General features: G+C 40.3%; 1 protein-coding gene across 7 annotated transcripts in view; it reads left to right on the top strand.

Annotated features, from left to right (window-relative positions):
• LOC124171937 (dihydropyrimidinase) overlaps positions 1 to 18,405 on the top strand; it is a 212,517-nt gene that overhangs the window by 126,585 nt on the left and 67,527 nt on the right. For all 7 annotated transcript variants that reach the window (XM_046551374.1, XM_046551375.1, XM_046551373.1 and 4 more), the window contains one exon: positions 15,344 to 15,438. In XM_046551374.1, the coding sequence (XP_046407330.1) occupies positions 15,344 to 15,438 (95 nt within the window). The remainder of the gene's footprint in view (positions 1 to 15,343; positions 15,439 to 18,405) is intronic.

Below are 18,405 nucleotides of genomic sequence, written 5' to 3'. Positions count from 1 at the left end.
TCGATATCTGGACACTCCGGGGAAAATCGACAAGCCTGACACATTTTTTTCTCACACCCATAACGAATTTTTGAGGGGGCTCGGGCCCCCTCAGGCCCCATGGGGTCGGCACCACTGATGGTCAACATCCATGGTCAGATAGTCTCCGGTCCAAAGCCATTCATTGAGTTAAACTCATCCAAATAGTATAAATACAGCTCAGAATTTGACAAATTCACAGGGTACTTGAGAATCAGGGTCGTAACGCGTCGTACATTGCTCAATGAATTTGTGCAAAAAGTGCCATCTCCTTTTTCACCTTGTTTGTCCTTCGACCATCTCGCCTGCTTCAGTTACTCCCATTCATTGAAAAATTAGTCTACTTTTTTCCGATTCCAGCAACCGGCGCCACGTTTGGTCTTCGCGCATTCCATATTTTTTCATGCCACTTCAGAAAATCATTCTTTCATTACTTTCACTATTTATATTCTTTTGATGTTAATCATATTTGTTGTCGAGAATCGTGAACGAAAGTCGAAAACAGAGCAAAGCATGGCTAATTACTTTTTCTTGTCTTTTTTGTGACAGTCCGTTAACATTGAAAAATTTCTTTAGAGCTCCTCAATGCTGTATCTTGATGGGAGTTGTTTCATGGAATGCTAACCGTGGAAAATGTTTCTCTGTGAAAGGAGTGTCCAGTGGACTCCGGTCAAGCAATGTGGAGAAATCGACGCTGAATGCACGCGGGTATGATTAGAATAGAAATAAAACTCATTTCGCTCATATTGACTAACGGAGAAATTTCCGTTGAGAAATTACTAGGGAGAAATTTCCGTTGCCAATGTTGAAGATTTTTTTCTTGTTGCTAAATTTTTGCACGTACCGACTCACTCACCAGTTGATTCTCCCGAAGGTTGATTACCATAGGTTATGGAAGAGCTCGCCTCGGATCAAGCCACTGCTATGGAAATTTTACACCAAGTAGACTGCATAGAGGAGACCCAATTCCATCCCATTTTTGTTGCAACTTCGGTCGCTTTTTAATCAGTTTTCAAAAATGTCCGCGGCGCGGTGATGAGTGCAATGCGATTTCCTTTTTCCTAATATTTTGCAGTATGATATTTGCAAATGCTAGAAATAGAATTGAAGGTTTATGATTTTGATAAATCACATCATCATGAATGTAATTTTCTGTTAATAGCCTCAATTGTACCTCATTTCTCCGTGAAACTCGGATCAATTTGCCTATCAGCGACGCGAGTGACGACTTCAGGAAACTAATTTAAATGCGCGGTGTTTGACAACATACTTAAAGGCAGACTTGAGGATCCTCTTTTGCAATATTCATGGTTTTACACACTCAGGATTGGGGTGAGGGGATAGGGTAGTTCCCTTCATCAAAGAAAACGAAAGGCATTGATTGCAATTCGTTACCCACCATTAGTGTATTCATAATATACAAATTATTTGGTTTTAGAAATACCAGTTTAGACGAATGGCAATGGTCAATTTTATCCTCATTTGAAAAAGGCCAGATTGGCGGCCATGCGATGCCACTCCACGTGACGTCACAGGGACCTAGTTTCTATACGAGTTTTACATCGTCTGAGATTACCAATGCATGCATGAGGCACAGAGCTCAGGGAAACATGTCTTAATAATCACCTATTAAAACTGGCTAAGGTCGGAAAGTTTTCTTCGTTTGATAAGGTATTGATAATCATTATTTGAGCCAAGCGCTACCAGCTAGCAGGGTACTCTGCTACCTGCTAGCATCCTGCGTCGTATCAGCGCTCAAAGCTTCGCCCCAAGGTCACCTCACTTGCGGAAGCGGGAACCAGAACGACGTCACGCGGTGTTTTTCCATCATTCATACTTAGCCGTTGCGTTTTTGCGCGCTTGAAATTTTTCACTTTTCATTTAATCGCGAAAAATGGATATCGTCATTAAAAAATCTAAAAGCGTGAAATACGTACTCCAGGAGTAATAATCTTTCGATATAGGCAATAAAATAATTATAGGAAACCACCCTATATAGTACTCACCCCTCCTCTCCCACGTTGCATTGTGGGCACGTGTGACGTGAAAGTTGCGGTGCATCCCGAGTACGAGCGAGAGTAGCAACTTGTTTCTTTCTCATCTTAGCCGTCGTGAGTTTTTTTTATGTCGCTAGCGGCTAGACAGCAATGGATTGCTGGAGTAAGAAATGTGGCTCGGCATGAACTTGGAAAGTATCCTAGGTAGGAAAAAGTGGAGCTAAAGTTGTCGCAGTATCTTATCATAGGAGAGAGAAAGTGGCCGGGGTGAGTTCATGGTGACTTCGTGGACCATCTGTAGATTTCACATGGTGACGACTTTGCTTTGGATCGAAATAATGATTTTCGATAAGAGTGTAAACGAATATTGCAAAAGTGGATCGTCGAGTAAACCTCATAGTGTGTTGTAACCCACCGCGTATTTGATTGGGTTTACAAAAGTCTCCAATCGCGTCACTGACAGACAAATTGATCCGAGTTTCTCGAAGAAATAAGGTATAATTAGGATTGTTGACCGAAATTTTTACATTAATTATTATGTAATTAGTCAAATTCATAACTCCTCCATGCTGTCCCTAGCAATTACAAAGATAATAATGCAAAAAATTGTGAAAAAAATTGATCGCAATGCACTCACCGCCGTCCTGCGGACATTTTTGAAAACCGATTTATCCATTATTCCCCAGACTGCATGTAGGGCTTTTAACTTCGGTTGTTTCTCATTTTCCGATTTATTTTGGCATAATTAAGACGAATTTTTGGAAAAAAAAACAATGTTCTTCTTATAATATGATTTTTCATTATGCTGCGTATACGCAACGCCGGGAAGACTCGGGTAAATAAATGTTAAAAAAGTTATTTTTTAAAATTTGGGTTACATCTTTTATTTTTTATCTTGATTCGCACACTCGGCATCTTAGCCGGGAGTTATCAGTATTCCTTTGGAGGAAATGCCCCATTCTGCCTTGATGGACATGCTGGGGTATGTGTCTCGTATGTGCGCACCGATTTTTATGCCGAACGCCATTAGTAATCAAAATACAATTATGTGAATGAAAATGTTGGTGAAATTGACAAAATTGGAACTAGAGATACTTAAAAAAAGTTAGTAAATCGAAAAAAAATTATTCTGAACTAGAAACTTGTTCTGAGAATTAGGATTCAATAATGTTGCGTTAGCGCAACGCTGGGGATTAATGGGTTAAAATGCGACCAAAGTGACCACATAAAAGCCTGGTCATCATCATCACTGGTCAACAATCCTAGGATTGGTTTGACGCAGCTCTCCACTCTATTCTCCTATCAGCTAATCTTTTCACACCTACGTATTTCTTCTCTTTCACATCTCTCTTTACTTGTTCCATATATTTTGTTCGAGGTCTTCCTTTTCCATTCTTGCCTTCCACTTGTCCTTCGACGATTGTCTTCATCAGGCCATCATGTCTCAAGATGTGGCCTATAAGGTTGTTCCGTCTTCTTATTAAGGTTTTCATGAGGCTTCTCTTCTCTCCTACTCTTCTTAGGACTTCCTCGTTACTAACTCGGTCGATCCATTTGATCTTCATCATTCTTCTGTAGCACCACATTTCGAAGGCCTCTATCCTTGCTTTCTCCGCTGAAAAGCCTGAAATGGAATGGAACTGGGCCTCTTCTATGCAGTCCTCACGGGGGTGATCATCCCTCTCCCAACACCCTTGCCTTGCCGGTATGGTATGGTAGATGGAGGTGGCGACGGACAGCTGAGGTCTTTTGACCCATGAGGGAAGGTTATGGCAGGAAGGCTGGAGAGAAACCTGGCGTCGGCATTAGCCTGCTCCTAACGAAAGGCGCCAAGGGGACCACGGCCTTACGTCCCATCCGACGCACGGAGTGTTCATCTACATCTACATAATACCCTGCGAGTCACCTCTAGGGTGTTTGGCATGGGGTGATCAATCACCAGTATGCAGCATGCAATTGGACTCCCACATGCACACCACACGGTCCAAAACGTCACACATACTAACAAATTATACTACCATATGCTGTTAGAAATAATAATAAAATTAAGAAACATGCATTAAGTTTTACATAGGTTAGTAGGCTACGCTACAAGTCATGCAATATATTTATGAGTTCCATCGCTGCCGTTATAATCTCTTATTGATCGTGGAAAAAAATACAATCTGAACCTGTCTGTTCTAAAATCTATCTCTCTTATTTTATTTATATGATCTGATCTTCCGAAGTATGTTGGCGTCCGTAAGATATGGTTAAATTCGTCAGAAAAGACACTGCTTTTGAATTTATCTCAAAGGTTAAACTATTTTTCAATCTACGGTCCGACAGACATTCCCATCCGAGTTTATCTAAGAGGTCAGTTACACTAACAAGACTATCGTAACGACCTTTCACATAACTGGCAGCTCTTCTTTGCACCCGTTCTAATTCTGCTATTTAGCCTTTTTCATGAGGGTTCCAAACACTGTTGTTGCGCTTGAAATATGCGTTGCATTCCTCACACAGCATTCAAGCAGGGATCGGAGAGTCTCTGAAAATTCTCTGCCACCGCCGGGATTTGAACCCGGGCCCACAGGACGGGAAGCTAACACTATAGTCACCCCACAAACCCGAACTCCCTTCGCCTTGCTCTGTCTGCTCAACTGAATTGTCGATGACAGCAAAGAGGACCACGAATATTGCAATAGAGAACTTAGGATAAATTCATGCGTAAAGATTTATATTTATGGAGATATTTATTTCGAGGTAGTATCCCTACTACCCCTTTAGCCACATAAAAGGCGTGTGGCAGGGTGTGTTAGGACACCAGCCATATACATACGAAAAGAAAATTCTCAAAAAAAATTACGACTAGCATTTATTAAAGTCCTTCATCGTTCGGGGGAAAACGAATTCCCAAATCTATCCGTTCGGCTAAATATCTGTCTTAATTTATCGCTTCTATCGAACCTGGAAATATAGTGCGGCTCTAATATTATGTACTCCATGTCGCTCTTAAAGATATCCATTCCCAATTGTTCAAGCAATCTAAGCCTATCGCGCAGCCTCTGAGTTTCTACCGGCTCCCAGCCTATTCACTTAACATCTTTGTAACGCTGTCGGTACGCCCGTTGCAGTTTTTCACGAATCGCGGAGCTTTCCTAGGTATTTTATTCATTTCACGGGTAATGTCTTTCAGCATTGGATCCCAAATGCTCGCTGCATATTCAAGGTGTGGTCGGACGAGTGCGAAATTGCACCTTTCTTTTACTTTCTCATCCGTAATGACGACGCCGGGTTTCTCTCCACCCTTTCCTCCCTACCGTTCCTCGTGACACTTATGTCTGCTGTCTTACACAGCTGTCGGTCACCCTCCCACATATACCTGCTATCTTTTTGAGGTTCAACACTTGAATTTTTTAAGCGGACCTTACTCTCACTTTATTAGTCAAATAGTACGTTTTATTTCTAGATGCAAGAATTAATCAGGTTATTAATTTTCATTCGACTTTAGTCGAAATTCGACACAAAATAATCAATAAACTTTAGGTTGAAATTTTTTTTATTAAAAAAATTTAAAAAGTTTGTAATTAAAAATAATAATATGCTCGTGTGCATTTATATAGTATTATGGTATTATGCACAAAAAACTAGAATGCCTCTTATAATGAGCACTTATAGTAATAGTAGTATGTTTATAGAAAATTACCTGATATAGTAAGGCGCGAAGGATCTCGGTGGTAAAAAATTGAAAGTACACCACCAATAAACCTGTATCTAGGCGAGAGTGGTGCACCTGTAGTTATGAAGTTGAGAAATTAACCGCAGCGTCTGGAGTTCTCAAATCTTATTTCATTTTCCCGCAGTCTGATTCTCAGAATTTCGTGGGTGTTCACTGGTGATCTTAAGAAAGGAAACGAACCATATGTTGAGAAAGTTTCGCTACCGCACTCCGAAAACCTGTAAGGGCGACATATTCCCTCGCATATTAAGAGCATCTTGATAGCTACCCATTTAATGTACAGCTTAAATCGTTGCATCAGTAACGTTTGTTATCACATTTTCATAGCGATATTCTGGTGATTTACGATAAAATTTTTTGCATACGAATAGACTGTTAATTATCCTTCTGTGCTATATTTTTAATGAGTGATTCGAAGCTTAGACTTGTAAATCCTTTTAATCGCCTGTTAAGGAAAGCGTTTTCCAAACATTCCCCTGTCAAAATGGTGCGTTCATGTTAATTATGTCTTCAGAAACCCACTACAACAAAATATTGGACCCAAAGTCGACTATCTCGCCTTGAACACAAATACTGAGATAAATTGATTGTAATAGAAATCATCGTTATCATAACTTACACTTGGGGTACGCTAATCTACGGAATTGAGGCATGGACAAGGACAGCAGTTGAAAAATCAAGGCTGGAGGCCTTCGGAAGGAGACGCTACAGAAGAATGATGAGGATCAAATGGATCGACTGAGTTAGTAACGAAGAAATCCTAAGAAGAGTGGGAGAGAAGAGAGGCCTTATGAAAAGCCTTGTTAAGAATGTGAAATATCCTGATAGGCCATACTTTGAGATATGATGGCCTGATGAAGACAATCGTTGAGGGACAAGTGGAAGGCAAGAAAGGAAAAGGAAGGCCTCGAACAAAATGTATGGAACAGGAAAAGAATGATATGAAAGGGAAGAAATAATGTGTGATAAGATTAGCTGATCGGAGAATGAGTGGAGAACTGCGTCAAACCAATCCGAGGATTGTTGACCAGTGACGATAATGACCCTTTCATGAGAATTAATAGTGGATGATTGATAGTTTTCTACAAGTGGGAATTTTGAATCGTTTTCTGGCGCGAACAGGTGCATTTGATAGATCAATAAAGTTTGCAATCACATTTTCACTATTAGGTGATTAACGATAAAAAAATTCATGTACACATAATGTTAGTTAGCTTTTCTTTCAGTAATTCCAAGTATAGATTCGTTGAAAGAAACTTCAAAGCGTTGTCCGAAAATTCTCTGGTGAAAAGGATACGTTGATGTAACTTATGTCTTCAGAAACCCTCTTTAACAGTAAATAGCAACAGAGTCGGCTATCTAATCTTGAAAACAAATACTGGCAATGAGATAAAATTACATTTATGAGAAAGCATTGGCTTATGTTTACGATATTTACCCTTTCCGTAGAGTTCTTTACACCAAACAGTTGAAACGTTTGCCTTCCCCCTCCGATATTATCACCCTCTGTGGTGGGACTTATTTAAAAGAGAAAAGGGTAGGGGAGCAGATGTTTCAACTCTGCGAAATAAAATTTTTGTGGGATCAACTCAACCCCCCTCTTACCCTTTGCTCTGAAACCCTTGCCCGGCCTCTCCCCTGTACCCTTCCTTTCACGGCTGGGGTGCCAACGCCCTCTGATACACGCCTGCCGCTAGTGGGGTACGAGCAATTTTGCTTGCTATTCCTCGGCTACCGAATGGTCCGTGTATGCCTTTGGTACGTGCTTAGAAACTTTAATGAGCAGAATAGTGATTGCGGAGCGTAGGTCGGGGATAGCAATTTGTGAAAGTAGAATGAAGAGCATTTAACGAGGCACTTTTCTCGTGTCGCTCTTCGTGTGATCGAGAAGAGAGATTATATCTCACGGGCTTTCGTAGTTTCAATTCTTCATATTTTTAGATGGAAAAGGAAAAAGAGGTCAAAAATGCATAAACCCTCTCAACCCAACACAAGCCACGCCAGCTGTTTTAAACTTTCAAGAGATATTTGTTTCATCTCAACCTAAACATATTAAGAAATCGTCGACGTTTTTTTACTGCCCGGGTGCCTTCTACGCAACACAGGCTACCGTGAACACTCCCGAGTAAATAGCCTAAAACCTATTTTCCTAAAGCGATATCCAGGTGAATTGGTTAGTACATAATTTTTTCTCTCTCGTCGCCTTTTAAATATAAATAATTAACGTTACAGGATGCAAGCTTCAAGAAATAAATTGCCCAAAGATGTTCCCTAGAAACAATAAACTATTATAAGTATTAACTTCATGTGGAAGGGTTATAGGAGAAGCTCAACGTGTGCTAGGGCCACGAGATGTACATAGAGGGTAATCGCGTGCCTAGTTGTTAATATTTTCCGCGTTAAGGATATTAATAATCTGAGAACAGAATTCTGTTGGAATGGGCCCTTTCCAAATGGGCGAATCGTCAAAATGTTCACTCAGCTCTACTTAAAGAAGAATTCTTGAGCAAGAACACCTTTTTATGAAGTCATAAGTATATAATTGTTAATAGATGGTGATGCGTCAAATTTTATTCCATCGCAACTCTATTTGGAGTAATGATGTAGCATATGACATTGCTGGAGCATTGAAAGCAAATACGAGAGATATGGAGCGCATGTTACAACTCAAGTTTACAGCAATCGAATGGTTTATAACTTTCCATTTCGTCAGCCATTTAATCAAATTTTGCAGTGTTGAAAATGATAGCATTTTCCGTTGAAGTGCACTGTCTCGAAGGAGTGCGGACAGGGTAGTATAGTGATGATCTTTTACGTAGCATTTTCATATCAAATTCGGCCCAGATAGTACCGTTAAAACTTGCATTGTATGCTCTTGATATTTCGGGCTACAACACTTTAAACGTGGTTGGTCAGGAATCGTTGTAATACCAGTTGTTAATACGATTTCGGTGCCACCACATTCATATATTCCCTTTTAAAAAATCACCACCAAGTTCCTCGTACCATATTGATGCAAATTTTATTCCTGGAAACACTTATTTCTCATTCTCAATTCATAATTGTAATAAAAAAAAACATTCTACCTTTGCATTATCGGATGTTGCAATTAATAACTGTCTCATTTTCATGGCGTATGCCAAACATGATGATAAAATTAATGCCTGCTTGTCAATAGATATTGTCCTTGTCTCTGAGTGAAAGCGAATCAAATCTTACATAGGTAGGCACCAAGTTTTTTGTTTTTGATATTTGAGATGTTCGTCTAAAATATAATGTCACTTTCCCGTCAGTCGTATTTGAAATTTTCCATAATTTAAGGGGTCTTAGGCCGATATTTTCATCTTTGTAATACACATTCTTGATAAAGAATATTCAGCCTTCTACCTAACTCTGAGGAAGGTGGATGTATACCTCCGGAAATTTAGTTCTGTGAGTGCTTTTTATCTTTTTGTGTCTGTGCTTCTGCCCAACCTGGGATATTTTTATTTTACTCACCCCGTCGAGGAGCATTTCGAAGTATCTTTCGTATTATAATATTATTTTTTATTATATCCACTATCAGGAAGCCTGCACGTACACTTCGAAGCGTCATATTTGTACCTCTCGAATACAGAATAGTCTTCGAAACCCTGGCTCCTCCACCCTAAGCATCCACGCGCTCACTTTCCGCTGGATGCGAGGGTCCCTGAACCGCTTTCTCCGCGGGGGAGGGGCCCGCTTAAAGCGTCGGGTGCCGATGCCACCGCTCGATACTGCGTCGGCGGCGTCTTCTGGGGTCCATGGCCGGCGGTGCGCAGACGCGCCGCCGCCAGACGCAATAAGGGGGTGGTGGCAAGGGGTGAGCGGTCCCCCCGAGAGGGCCGCAGCAGCCTCGGAGACTGCTCCTCACACCCAAACTGCGCCAACTTCACGCTCAAGGGCCCCGGGCACAAGGCTAAAGCAACAGCCGACCTTAAAGGCGCACCGACGTGACGCAAGGGGGCGTGGTGGCCGGTCGAGTTGTAAGCGTTGAAAGGAACCATGTCCAAGCGAGGTTTATATTCGGGTGAAAACAACCCAATTAATATATCAGCTTCCTATCCCTAGGGCTCGGATACAGATCCAGGCATGGGCGGCTTTGAGGGGGGAAATGGGGGCACGTGCACCCCCCCAGACGCTTTAAAAAATTGACAAAATTCGTATGAAATAGTTTCCGGCTTAATTTTGTGGAATAATGATATATCCCTGATTAAAGCACAAATGGTAATATCCACACTATTTTAAGTCGGTTAATTGATATTAAAATAGTGTGGATATTACCATTTGTGCTTTAATCATATTTGACAAAATTCTTCAAGAAATTATCATTAAGATCGTTTTTTGTGTATTACGGAGGTTCAATAATTTAATTTCACATTAATAACCTTCATATTAAAATAAAGAGAATATTTCGAGTAGTAATTGTTGTATCTTGTATTTGATGTCAAATATAAGATCGTTTGCCTTCAGATCCATGTGCCCCGCCCCCTCCAGAAAAAATCCTTCATCCGGAGTCCCCTGGAGTCAGGAATGGCAGAAGTTGTCTAAATAATACTCCTAAACCATGTAGCTGCATATTAACCTCCAGAGACCTAAGAGTATATATTTTTACGTAGAAAGGAAGGTTAAGAATAGTGGGAGAAAAGATAAGCCTTCTAAAAGCCTTAAGCAGAAGACGGGGCAACTTATTTGGCCACATTTTGAGGCATGATAGCCTGATGAAGACTATCGTTGAAGGTCAGGAGGAAGGGAAAAAGGGTAAGGGACGGCCTTGGATGAGTTACATAGGACAGGTTGTAAAGGATGCAAAAGAGAAGAAATACGTCGCTATGAAAAGATAGCGGATAGGAGAGAGGAATGGAGAGCTGCGTCAAACAAATCGTAATATTGTTGACTAATGATGATGATGATGATATGATTATGATAGAAAGGTTTAACTCATGCTGAAAGCAGTGGCAGGTTGACCACTACTGTCACGGCGGAATTATAGAAAAACCTTAAAGTCCTTGGAAAAATTATAGCTGAACTAAATGGCGAAGGAACACGTTACGTATTACGGTTGTCTGCATATGTCCGGCCCGCTATGAACTCCTTTATTATGACCATATAAAAATAATATTTTTTTATGAATAGGCCATGCGTTTTTCGTAATTATTCAGTGAAAAATAAATAAATTCACGGCCGCCCCCGAAATTTCTCGAGAAATTAAATGATGGTTTTATTTAAGGTGGCTCTCCCGTGAGAGTTTTCTTTCTCAAGCTAAAGTCACCATATTTAAAAATAATTGATGAATAACTAAAAGCCACTTCTCTGCTCATATCAGTCCACAGGTGCATAATCGCTGAGAGGCATTGCATGCCTCCGAGGCGCCGAGGAAAGTATGAATACAGTAAATCTCCCCCGCACCGCTCACATAACCAACTTAACCCTGGGTGAAAGTGAAAGCAATAAATCAATTTTTTATAATATTTATACAGCTCAACTTCTCCATTATTAATATGAAATTAAATTAAAAATTAATAAAATATCATATAAATTTTCAGTCATTGCAGTATTAACATCCTAACCCGCGCCGGCAGGCCACTTGTTTCATATAGGTGATTGAATCCCTCTTTATCATTTTGTCATTCGATACAATAATCGTTCTAAATATTATTCTGCCGTGACAGTGGTGGTAGATGAATTCTGTGAGGAATAGAAGATTCATTTCAAATACCTACAGGGGCGGATTCATGATTTCTTTCGGGGGGTGGTGCAAGCAAGGCCATATCCAGGATTTTTTTCTGGGGGCAAAAGGATACTTCGTAATACAAAACGAACGCAATGAAAATAGGACCGTATGAAAAATCTTGCATATTTTAAGGGTCTTTTATCTATTAGACGCAACTTCAATATAGTCAATGGACAGGAGATTAGTGAAATATGGTGACCAGCCATTTCAAGAAGGAAAGACGCCCGGAAAACTCTCTGCCAGCCCCCGGCATCTATAAACTGATGCTCAATCAAGGCGACACGATCATTAGCCCTGATGAGGCGTCCCGGATAGGAGAGGAAACGTTCGCCATTGATTAAATCAAGGGGACTGCATAGAGGAGGCCCAATTCCATCCCATGGAAGGCTGATTTCTGTTGCCAATTCGGTCGCATTTGAAACGGCTTTCAAAAATGTCCGCGGCGCGGTGATGAGTGCAATGCGATCCTTTTTTCCAACATTTTGCATTATAATGTTTGTAATATCGAGGAATGTTATTGAAAAGTAATAAAATTTGATAGATCACGTTATCATGTGTATAAATTCCGGTTAATACCCCTAATCATACCTTATTTTCTCGTGTAACTCGGAACAATTTGTCCGTCAGGGACGGGAGTGGCGACTTTTGTAAACCCATTTAAATGCACGGTGGGCGACAACACTTTTTGAGGCCGACTTGAGGATCCTCTTTTGTAATGTTCGTGGATTAAATCTTGACGCGGGTTTCCCCAAAAGCCATTTGGCAGGCTCAGAAGGTTGAAATTGAAAGTCTGCGAAAGTTAAAAATAAATTCGCCGCGCCCTAATCGACAGGTGCGTCCTAGAATGGTGACCGCTACCGCACCTGCCTCTGTACTACACAGCGTTGCTGGTGGGAGAATCGCAAGGGACGAAGTGGCTTAATCATTCTGATGGATCCCACCTGCCTTCGACTCCCTACCTCTGCACCTTCGCCCACGTGTTCGCTTACTCTATGACATTGCGATACCGCCCACTTACTGGGTCGAATATGCCGTCTTAAGACTAGAGAAAAATTGTCAATAAATTATCCTTATGGAGCATTAGCTTTCATTTAAGCTTGGAGCATTTAGATTCCAGTGCCCATAGGTTATCTATCGATATTACTTGAAGAAATTTAGGGCAGAATCAGTTTAAATTAATGCTAAAATTAGTGTGAGGATTGGCCATTTTGAAATTGCGTGAAATGTTTGGAACGCGCAGTCATTTGTTAGTTTTTGTGTCGTAGTCATTTGTTTCATGCGCTTTTTTCCTATGATTTGTTAACTCAAACCGTGAATCATTGATGTAGTCATCTTGGGATGAAAAATAACAGGAATTATAACTATGCAATAGGGATGTAACCTCCGGAGAAGAACTTCACTCGCGGTGACCGAGCTTTAAAAAAATTGAAGTCACGAGCGTGTGAACGACGAACAACGCGCGAGGACCATGCGCATGGCTTAGCAGTAGCGGGGAGGGGACACGCTCGATATTAGTTTGTGACGTCAACGACTTATCCGAGAAAGGGTTGGGGCCGTCGATTTGTCATCGCGAATTGCTCGAGAAGTTGGCGACGGATAGTGAAAGGGGGGATATGAGTGTCTTATTTTTTTACCTCTATCACAAACGACAGTAAAATAAAAATGATGAACAATGAGCGCTATCCTCCTCTATCCAAATTACAAACTAACCTTTGAGTGGAACACTTGATGTAGAAGTTAACGCCTATGATTATTATTCTTAATTTTAGTGATCCGAAGATGCATGGTCTTCAGTTAGAAGATAAAGAAAATTGATGTCAGCGGCACGTGTTACCGTTGGTAGGGTATCCGATGCACATGCAGCCCTCATTGCTATCCATGTTTAGGTTTGCTATAGTATTATTCCGTAATTTAATCAGGTAATTCATGGGTCTCATCTGTGGGATCTGTTATGGCGCGCAAACTCGCGTCTGCAAGTGTCTTCATCTCTGAGGTGATGTTAGATGGATACCACTGTAGTGCGACAATTCTACGTGGGAAAAATCATTTGCCTTGACCGGGATCCGAACACGGGTCTAAGTGTTCGCGCTGAGTGTTCTACCACTTGAATTACAATGGCAGCATCTTCCTCTGCATAGTACTGCTGGCACCTGGCGCGTAATCAGGAGATCCGGCTTCGTATCCTGGTCAATGCGAACGATTTTTTTCTCTGTGGCGGTGTCGCACTTGCGTGTGACTGCGTAAAGGCACACCGCTAGCTATTCCGGACTGATTTCCTTGAATAGAGGATGATACTATTGAAAACTAGCACTAGCTGTGGAGATGATTTCATGGTCAGCCTTTTCACTGGGCGTATACTGAGCACTTGGCCAGCCGGTCGCATCGAGCGGAGTTGTTTTTGTCCCGTGGGTGTCTTCGTTACCAATGACCTCTACGGCAGCATTCCCTGCGGTTTGAGCGTGTGGGCGGTTGGGGTGAAGGGCGAGGTCAGTCAGTTGCATCTGTTCTCCCGGACGAAGGCAGTGAACCTGGTTGAATAAATATGTCGAAGCTGAGTAAATTCCACTCAACTTTATTTGGTAAAGGGAAGTAAAATCCACTTAGTACATACCAAGCTGAAGATTTCTTAACAGCGAACATGGTATCTATACTATCGAAACCTTGAAGTTACCTAGACGGTGTTATGGCTAATATTTCTAACCCTGCCGCGTGAACGGCGGTGAAATATACAAGAATTGCCATGAGAAAAAATTTCCCTAGACCGGGAATCGAACCACGGACCTTTGGCTTTCCGGAGAAATGCGCAGACCTCTACGCTATCCAGGTTATTTAATTCCCATGGCAATTATACCATTTTTTTCTCATGGCAGTTCTTGTATATTTCCTATCTTGTCTGAGTGCTAGGAGCCTGAGGAGGGGATTGGATTAGTGAGTGGGGATGCCAGGACAGCAATTTGCGAATCCATCCACCTCTCCACAGTCTCGATGGGCATATTCGGGATATTTCCGGCGCTGCGGTAGGGACAATGGAGTTGCGACGTGTGGGAATGCTTGTGTCGATTCGGCAATTCCAAGACGCACAATCCCCCCTTATTATCGCCGTTTCATATGTGCAGATACGCAGAATCCCGATGTAGCACGTAACGGGTTCTGACGTTCAGCAACGAACGTTCGCATTTTGATGGAAATCGATTCCCCGTCCTCATCGTCAGCATCAACTGCCATGAATCTGAAGATTGGTTTGACGAATTGGTTCGAAAATACGTCGCCACCCCAAGTTGACGGTATTCAAAATATTATCCCATTTTGAAGAACAAATTTTACCTCTAGGATACTCTTCGAAATTTTCAATTGATTTTATTTCAAGGAAACGCCATCGGCCAAATAAGAATCTCCCAACAAAAGCGATGGATACTTTATTAACTGATACGAACATGCACGTCGTAATAAATTATGAGATTATATTCGATTCGTCTAGGTTTTGGGAGCATGAATTAGTCGTCATGCATTTCACTCCATTGCAGGAAATGAGGTTCACGTGTTTATTACTGTGGTTTGTACTTACCAAAATTGCGGTAATGTACGGAGTTAAAACAGAGCTCTTCTTATAAAACTTTATTTTTCAGGTGAAATGTGGTGGAACGGTTCCATTATAAATTAAAGAGATTTTGCTGTGTTCACACTTGAAATATATGTGAAAGCAACGGAACATATCGTGTAGTGTATTGAATAATGTTTCGCCTGCAAAATCTCTTTCATTATGAGCTCTTCCTCTCCATTTTCTGTGAAGTGTATTTTTAATTTAAGAAAACCACCATAATTCCCTTGATTTACGTCTATTATTTTTATTTTCAGAGTGCCCAGAATCGACTGCTGATAAAAAATGGCAAGGTTGTCAACGATGATGAGATGATCGACACAGATGTTTACATTGAGGATGGAATCATCAAGTAAGTTTTTATGTCCATAAAAATTTATAATTTGTCGTCATTGCGGCAAGAGACTTTTAAGAGTGCCTTTCAAACAAAAATGTCTTTCAGTTAAGTTTTTCACGATGATGCTAATCAACTATACTATTCCCACCTCACTACTTCACAAAACCTCCTTTTAACGCCAAAAAGAAAGCAATTTATTCACACATTTTGACTGCTCAATTACGGAGGAAAATAGTTTTTAGTCACTTCCTTCCTTCCATCAATAATTGAAGCATTGCCTCGGTATGAACCATAATGTTGCGAGAGGATATAATATGTAATATTTATCTTTTATGCGGTTTTGAGTGGTTATTCGTTTTTTAGGATTTTCCTTGTCCTCATAAGTTTTGTAAATTAAACTTTAGTAGCAATTTTTTTCTGATAAGTTTATTCACGTAACCAGTTTTAATATATTTTGTTTTATCTTCGTGTCACATTAATACAAAATGTATCGAAATCGGTCGTGCGAATGAAATGGTTTCTGGAAAATTGCCAGTAAGGTTTTATTTACGTTACGATGGAATTCCACGAGATAACGCCTGAATCAACTCTCTTCACTCAAGAATTTTTGTCAAGTTCCAGCGTTATGTATTTCATAAGCCCATTCTCAAGAGCATCGCATTGGGACTCTGGCGACGGTGTACGTCCAGAAAGAAATTTTATCCCCTCAGTGATAGCGTCGCTTCGAGGGGGGATCAATAGGAAATGACATCCAGGTTTTTCCGAGTTTAGTATCCCCAATCTGCCGTCTGGGTGTATTACGGTTGCTATGCGACGCAACTCCAAATATTGGTCTTGGTGAATCAGTTCCTGGCCAGATTTTTTGTCATGATACGTCAGCAGCTTGTAGCTATCGCAAGGGGCCACTTCTTTGTTTTCATCAAGTTTTTACACTCAGGAAGCTATTTCTTGCTATAATTGTTTTATTAGAAATTGCGCGATTGCGTACTTTCCAGAGGATGATGAAGTCTTCACGGTATGACATCCGGAGAATTTTGCAGGCGACATTTTGTTCACATCGTTTGAAAATTTCTACTTTTTTCCTCCCCCACATATGGACAGCATCTGATGTTTTAAGACTTTCCCCAATGGATTTTACTTTCTGGATTTCCCTTCTGTAATCTTCACAATAATCTACGTTTGGATTTATCCCGAGTATATAGAGAAATACTCGGCCGGTGGCCATCCCTAAAAGCAATAAAAATTATCTTTATGAAAATCATTGTCTTGGTTTGAAGGCATGATTTCTTTTTTCTACTATGTGCTCGACAGAGCATAGCTGCGGTTGACTTCTTTCGTATTATCAAAGTTAGCAGTCAAGGTGAATCCAAGAATATTCCTTTAAAAGCAATGTAAGAAACTTTCCATGTATACGTTTCCCTTCTCTTCTAGTTTATATCTTCAATTCTCATTCATTTATGTTCAATGTGACTTACTCTTGAATCGGTAAAAAATACTTGTTGGAGGTTTATTTCGTCCTGCCGCCACTAGGTGGGCATTCGTGGAAAAATGTGAAATACAGAACAGTAATCCTTCACTAAGGGTGTCTTTTTTGTTTTAACATGTCTTAGAATCTAACAGTCGAAGTATAGTGAATTAATAGATAGTTACGTGGAAGCTTAGAATACCTAAGGTCTATTGATGCTTCAGTAATACGGCAGAATTCGTCTGTACCCATTAATTGTGCATGTAAAATTTCAGATATATAAACGATTTTAATGTTTCCTGGTGAAAACGTCTGACGAATATTTCTCGGGTTTTCAGCCAGGTTAATGCCAGGTTATTGTTGTCCTCGGTTAACGGTCGATCTGGTTCAGTGTGAAATTGGACTTCCATAAAGTAACACAGCCTTGAGGATGGGAGAAAAGTCGCCCCCCGAAACGTCGGCTTATATAAAAGCATTAACCTGGCTGAAACTCCGAGAAATATTCGTCTTCAGATATATCATTATGTTCAATTTAACGCCATTTCTTGGCAAAATTGGACATTTGTTTCCGAATCAAATCGAATTTGCAATCAAATCAAATGTAACCTAAGATATGGAAGGCCAGATAAAAGCGAATATAACTTCTACGTTTCACTCTCCAAATGAATTTATAAGCCAATAGGCCTTTGTTCTTCAATTACAGTGGCATGAATGCAATAGTGTATCGTCATGCCATTTAATTCATTCCGCTATCATAGACAGCATTCTATCACATGGTGAAAGATTAATGAATAACTGATGTAAGTTAACAGTAAAATAGGCGGTGCGAAATGGCCAATTTTGGGAAGCACCCCGTAGACCTGATATGTATGTACGCGCGGGTTGTCAAAAAATCGCGGAAAATTTATTTTTTGTTTTTCAAAGAAACATTCCATCTTGGGCTTACGGATTCCCTCGATTTAGCTTCGTACCACGCGTGTTAGCCTGAATTTGTAAACTTAATATCTCCCTAATTTTGTATGATGAATTATTTTTGCCGTAAAAATTTTAAAATATGAATTATTTACCAATAATAATGACTTATAAACATAGAATCGTGCTTATGAATCAGTTAGAAACAGAAGAATATATGCAATAAATTTTATATCATGGATTGAACTGCCACAAGTCAAACCAACACACACAGACCTGCAACCACAGTCAACCCAGGATCAATCTAATGCTTATCTTTCCATGCTTTTGTTTCACTATCATCTTTTACTGGAAAATATAGGACATTTTCTCAATCTCCTTAATCTTTTTAAAATTCAAGCTTCCGTGGCCCATCGTAAAATATTAATAAAAAATCAATGTTAATTACTTGGAAACATGGAATCAAAAATATGTATGCAATAACTCTTATGTGGTGGAATTAACAACCACAGATAAACTCCATAAAATTTATATCTTATTGCTTAGTTTGTAGAAAAATGAAATTTGTTTAGTAAATTTAGCTTAACCCTTTCCAACCCAGAGCT

The sequence above is a fragment of the Ischnura elegans genome, chromosome X (genome assembly GCF_921293095.1).
Source record: "Ischnura elegans chromosome X, ioIscEleg1.1, whole genome shotgun sequence".
Taxonomy (NCBI): Eukaryota; Metazoa; Arthropoda; class Insecta; order Odonata; family Coenagrionidae; genus Ischnura; species Ischnura elegans.
This window is presented reverse-complemented; position numbering and strand designations above follow the sequence as displayed.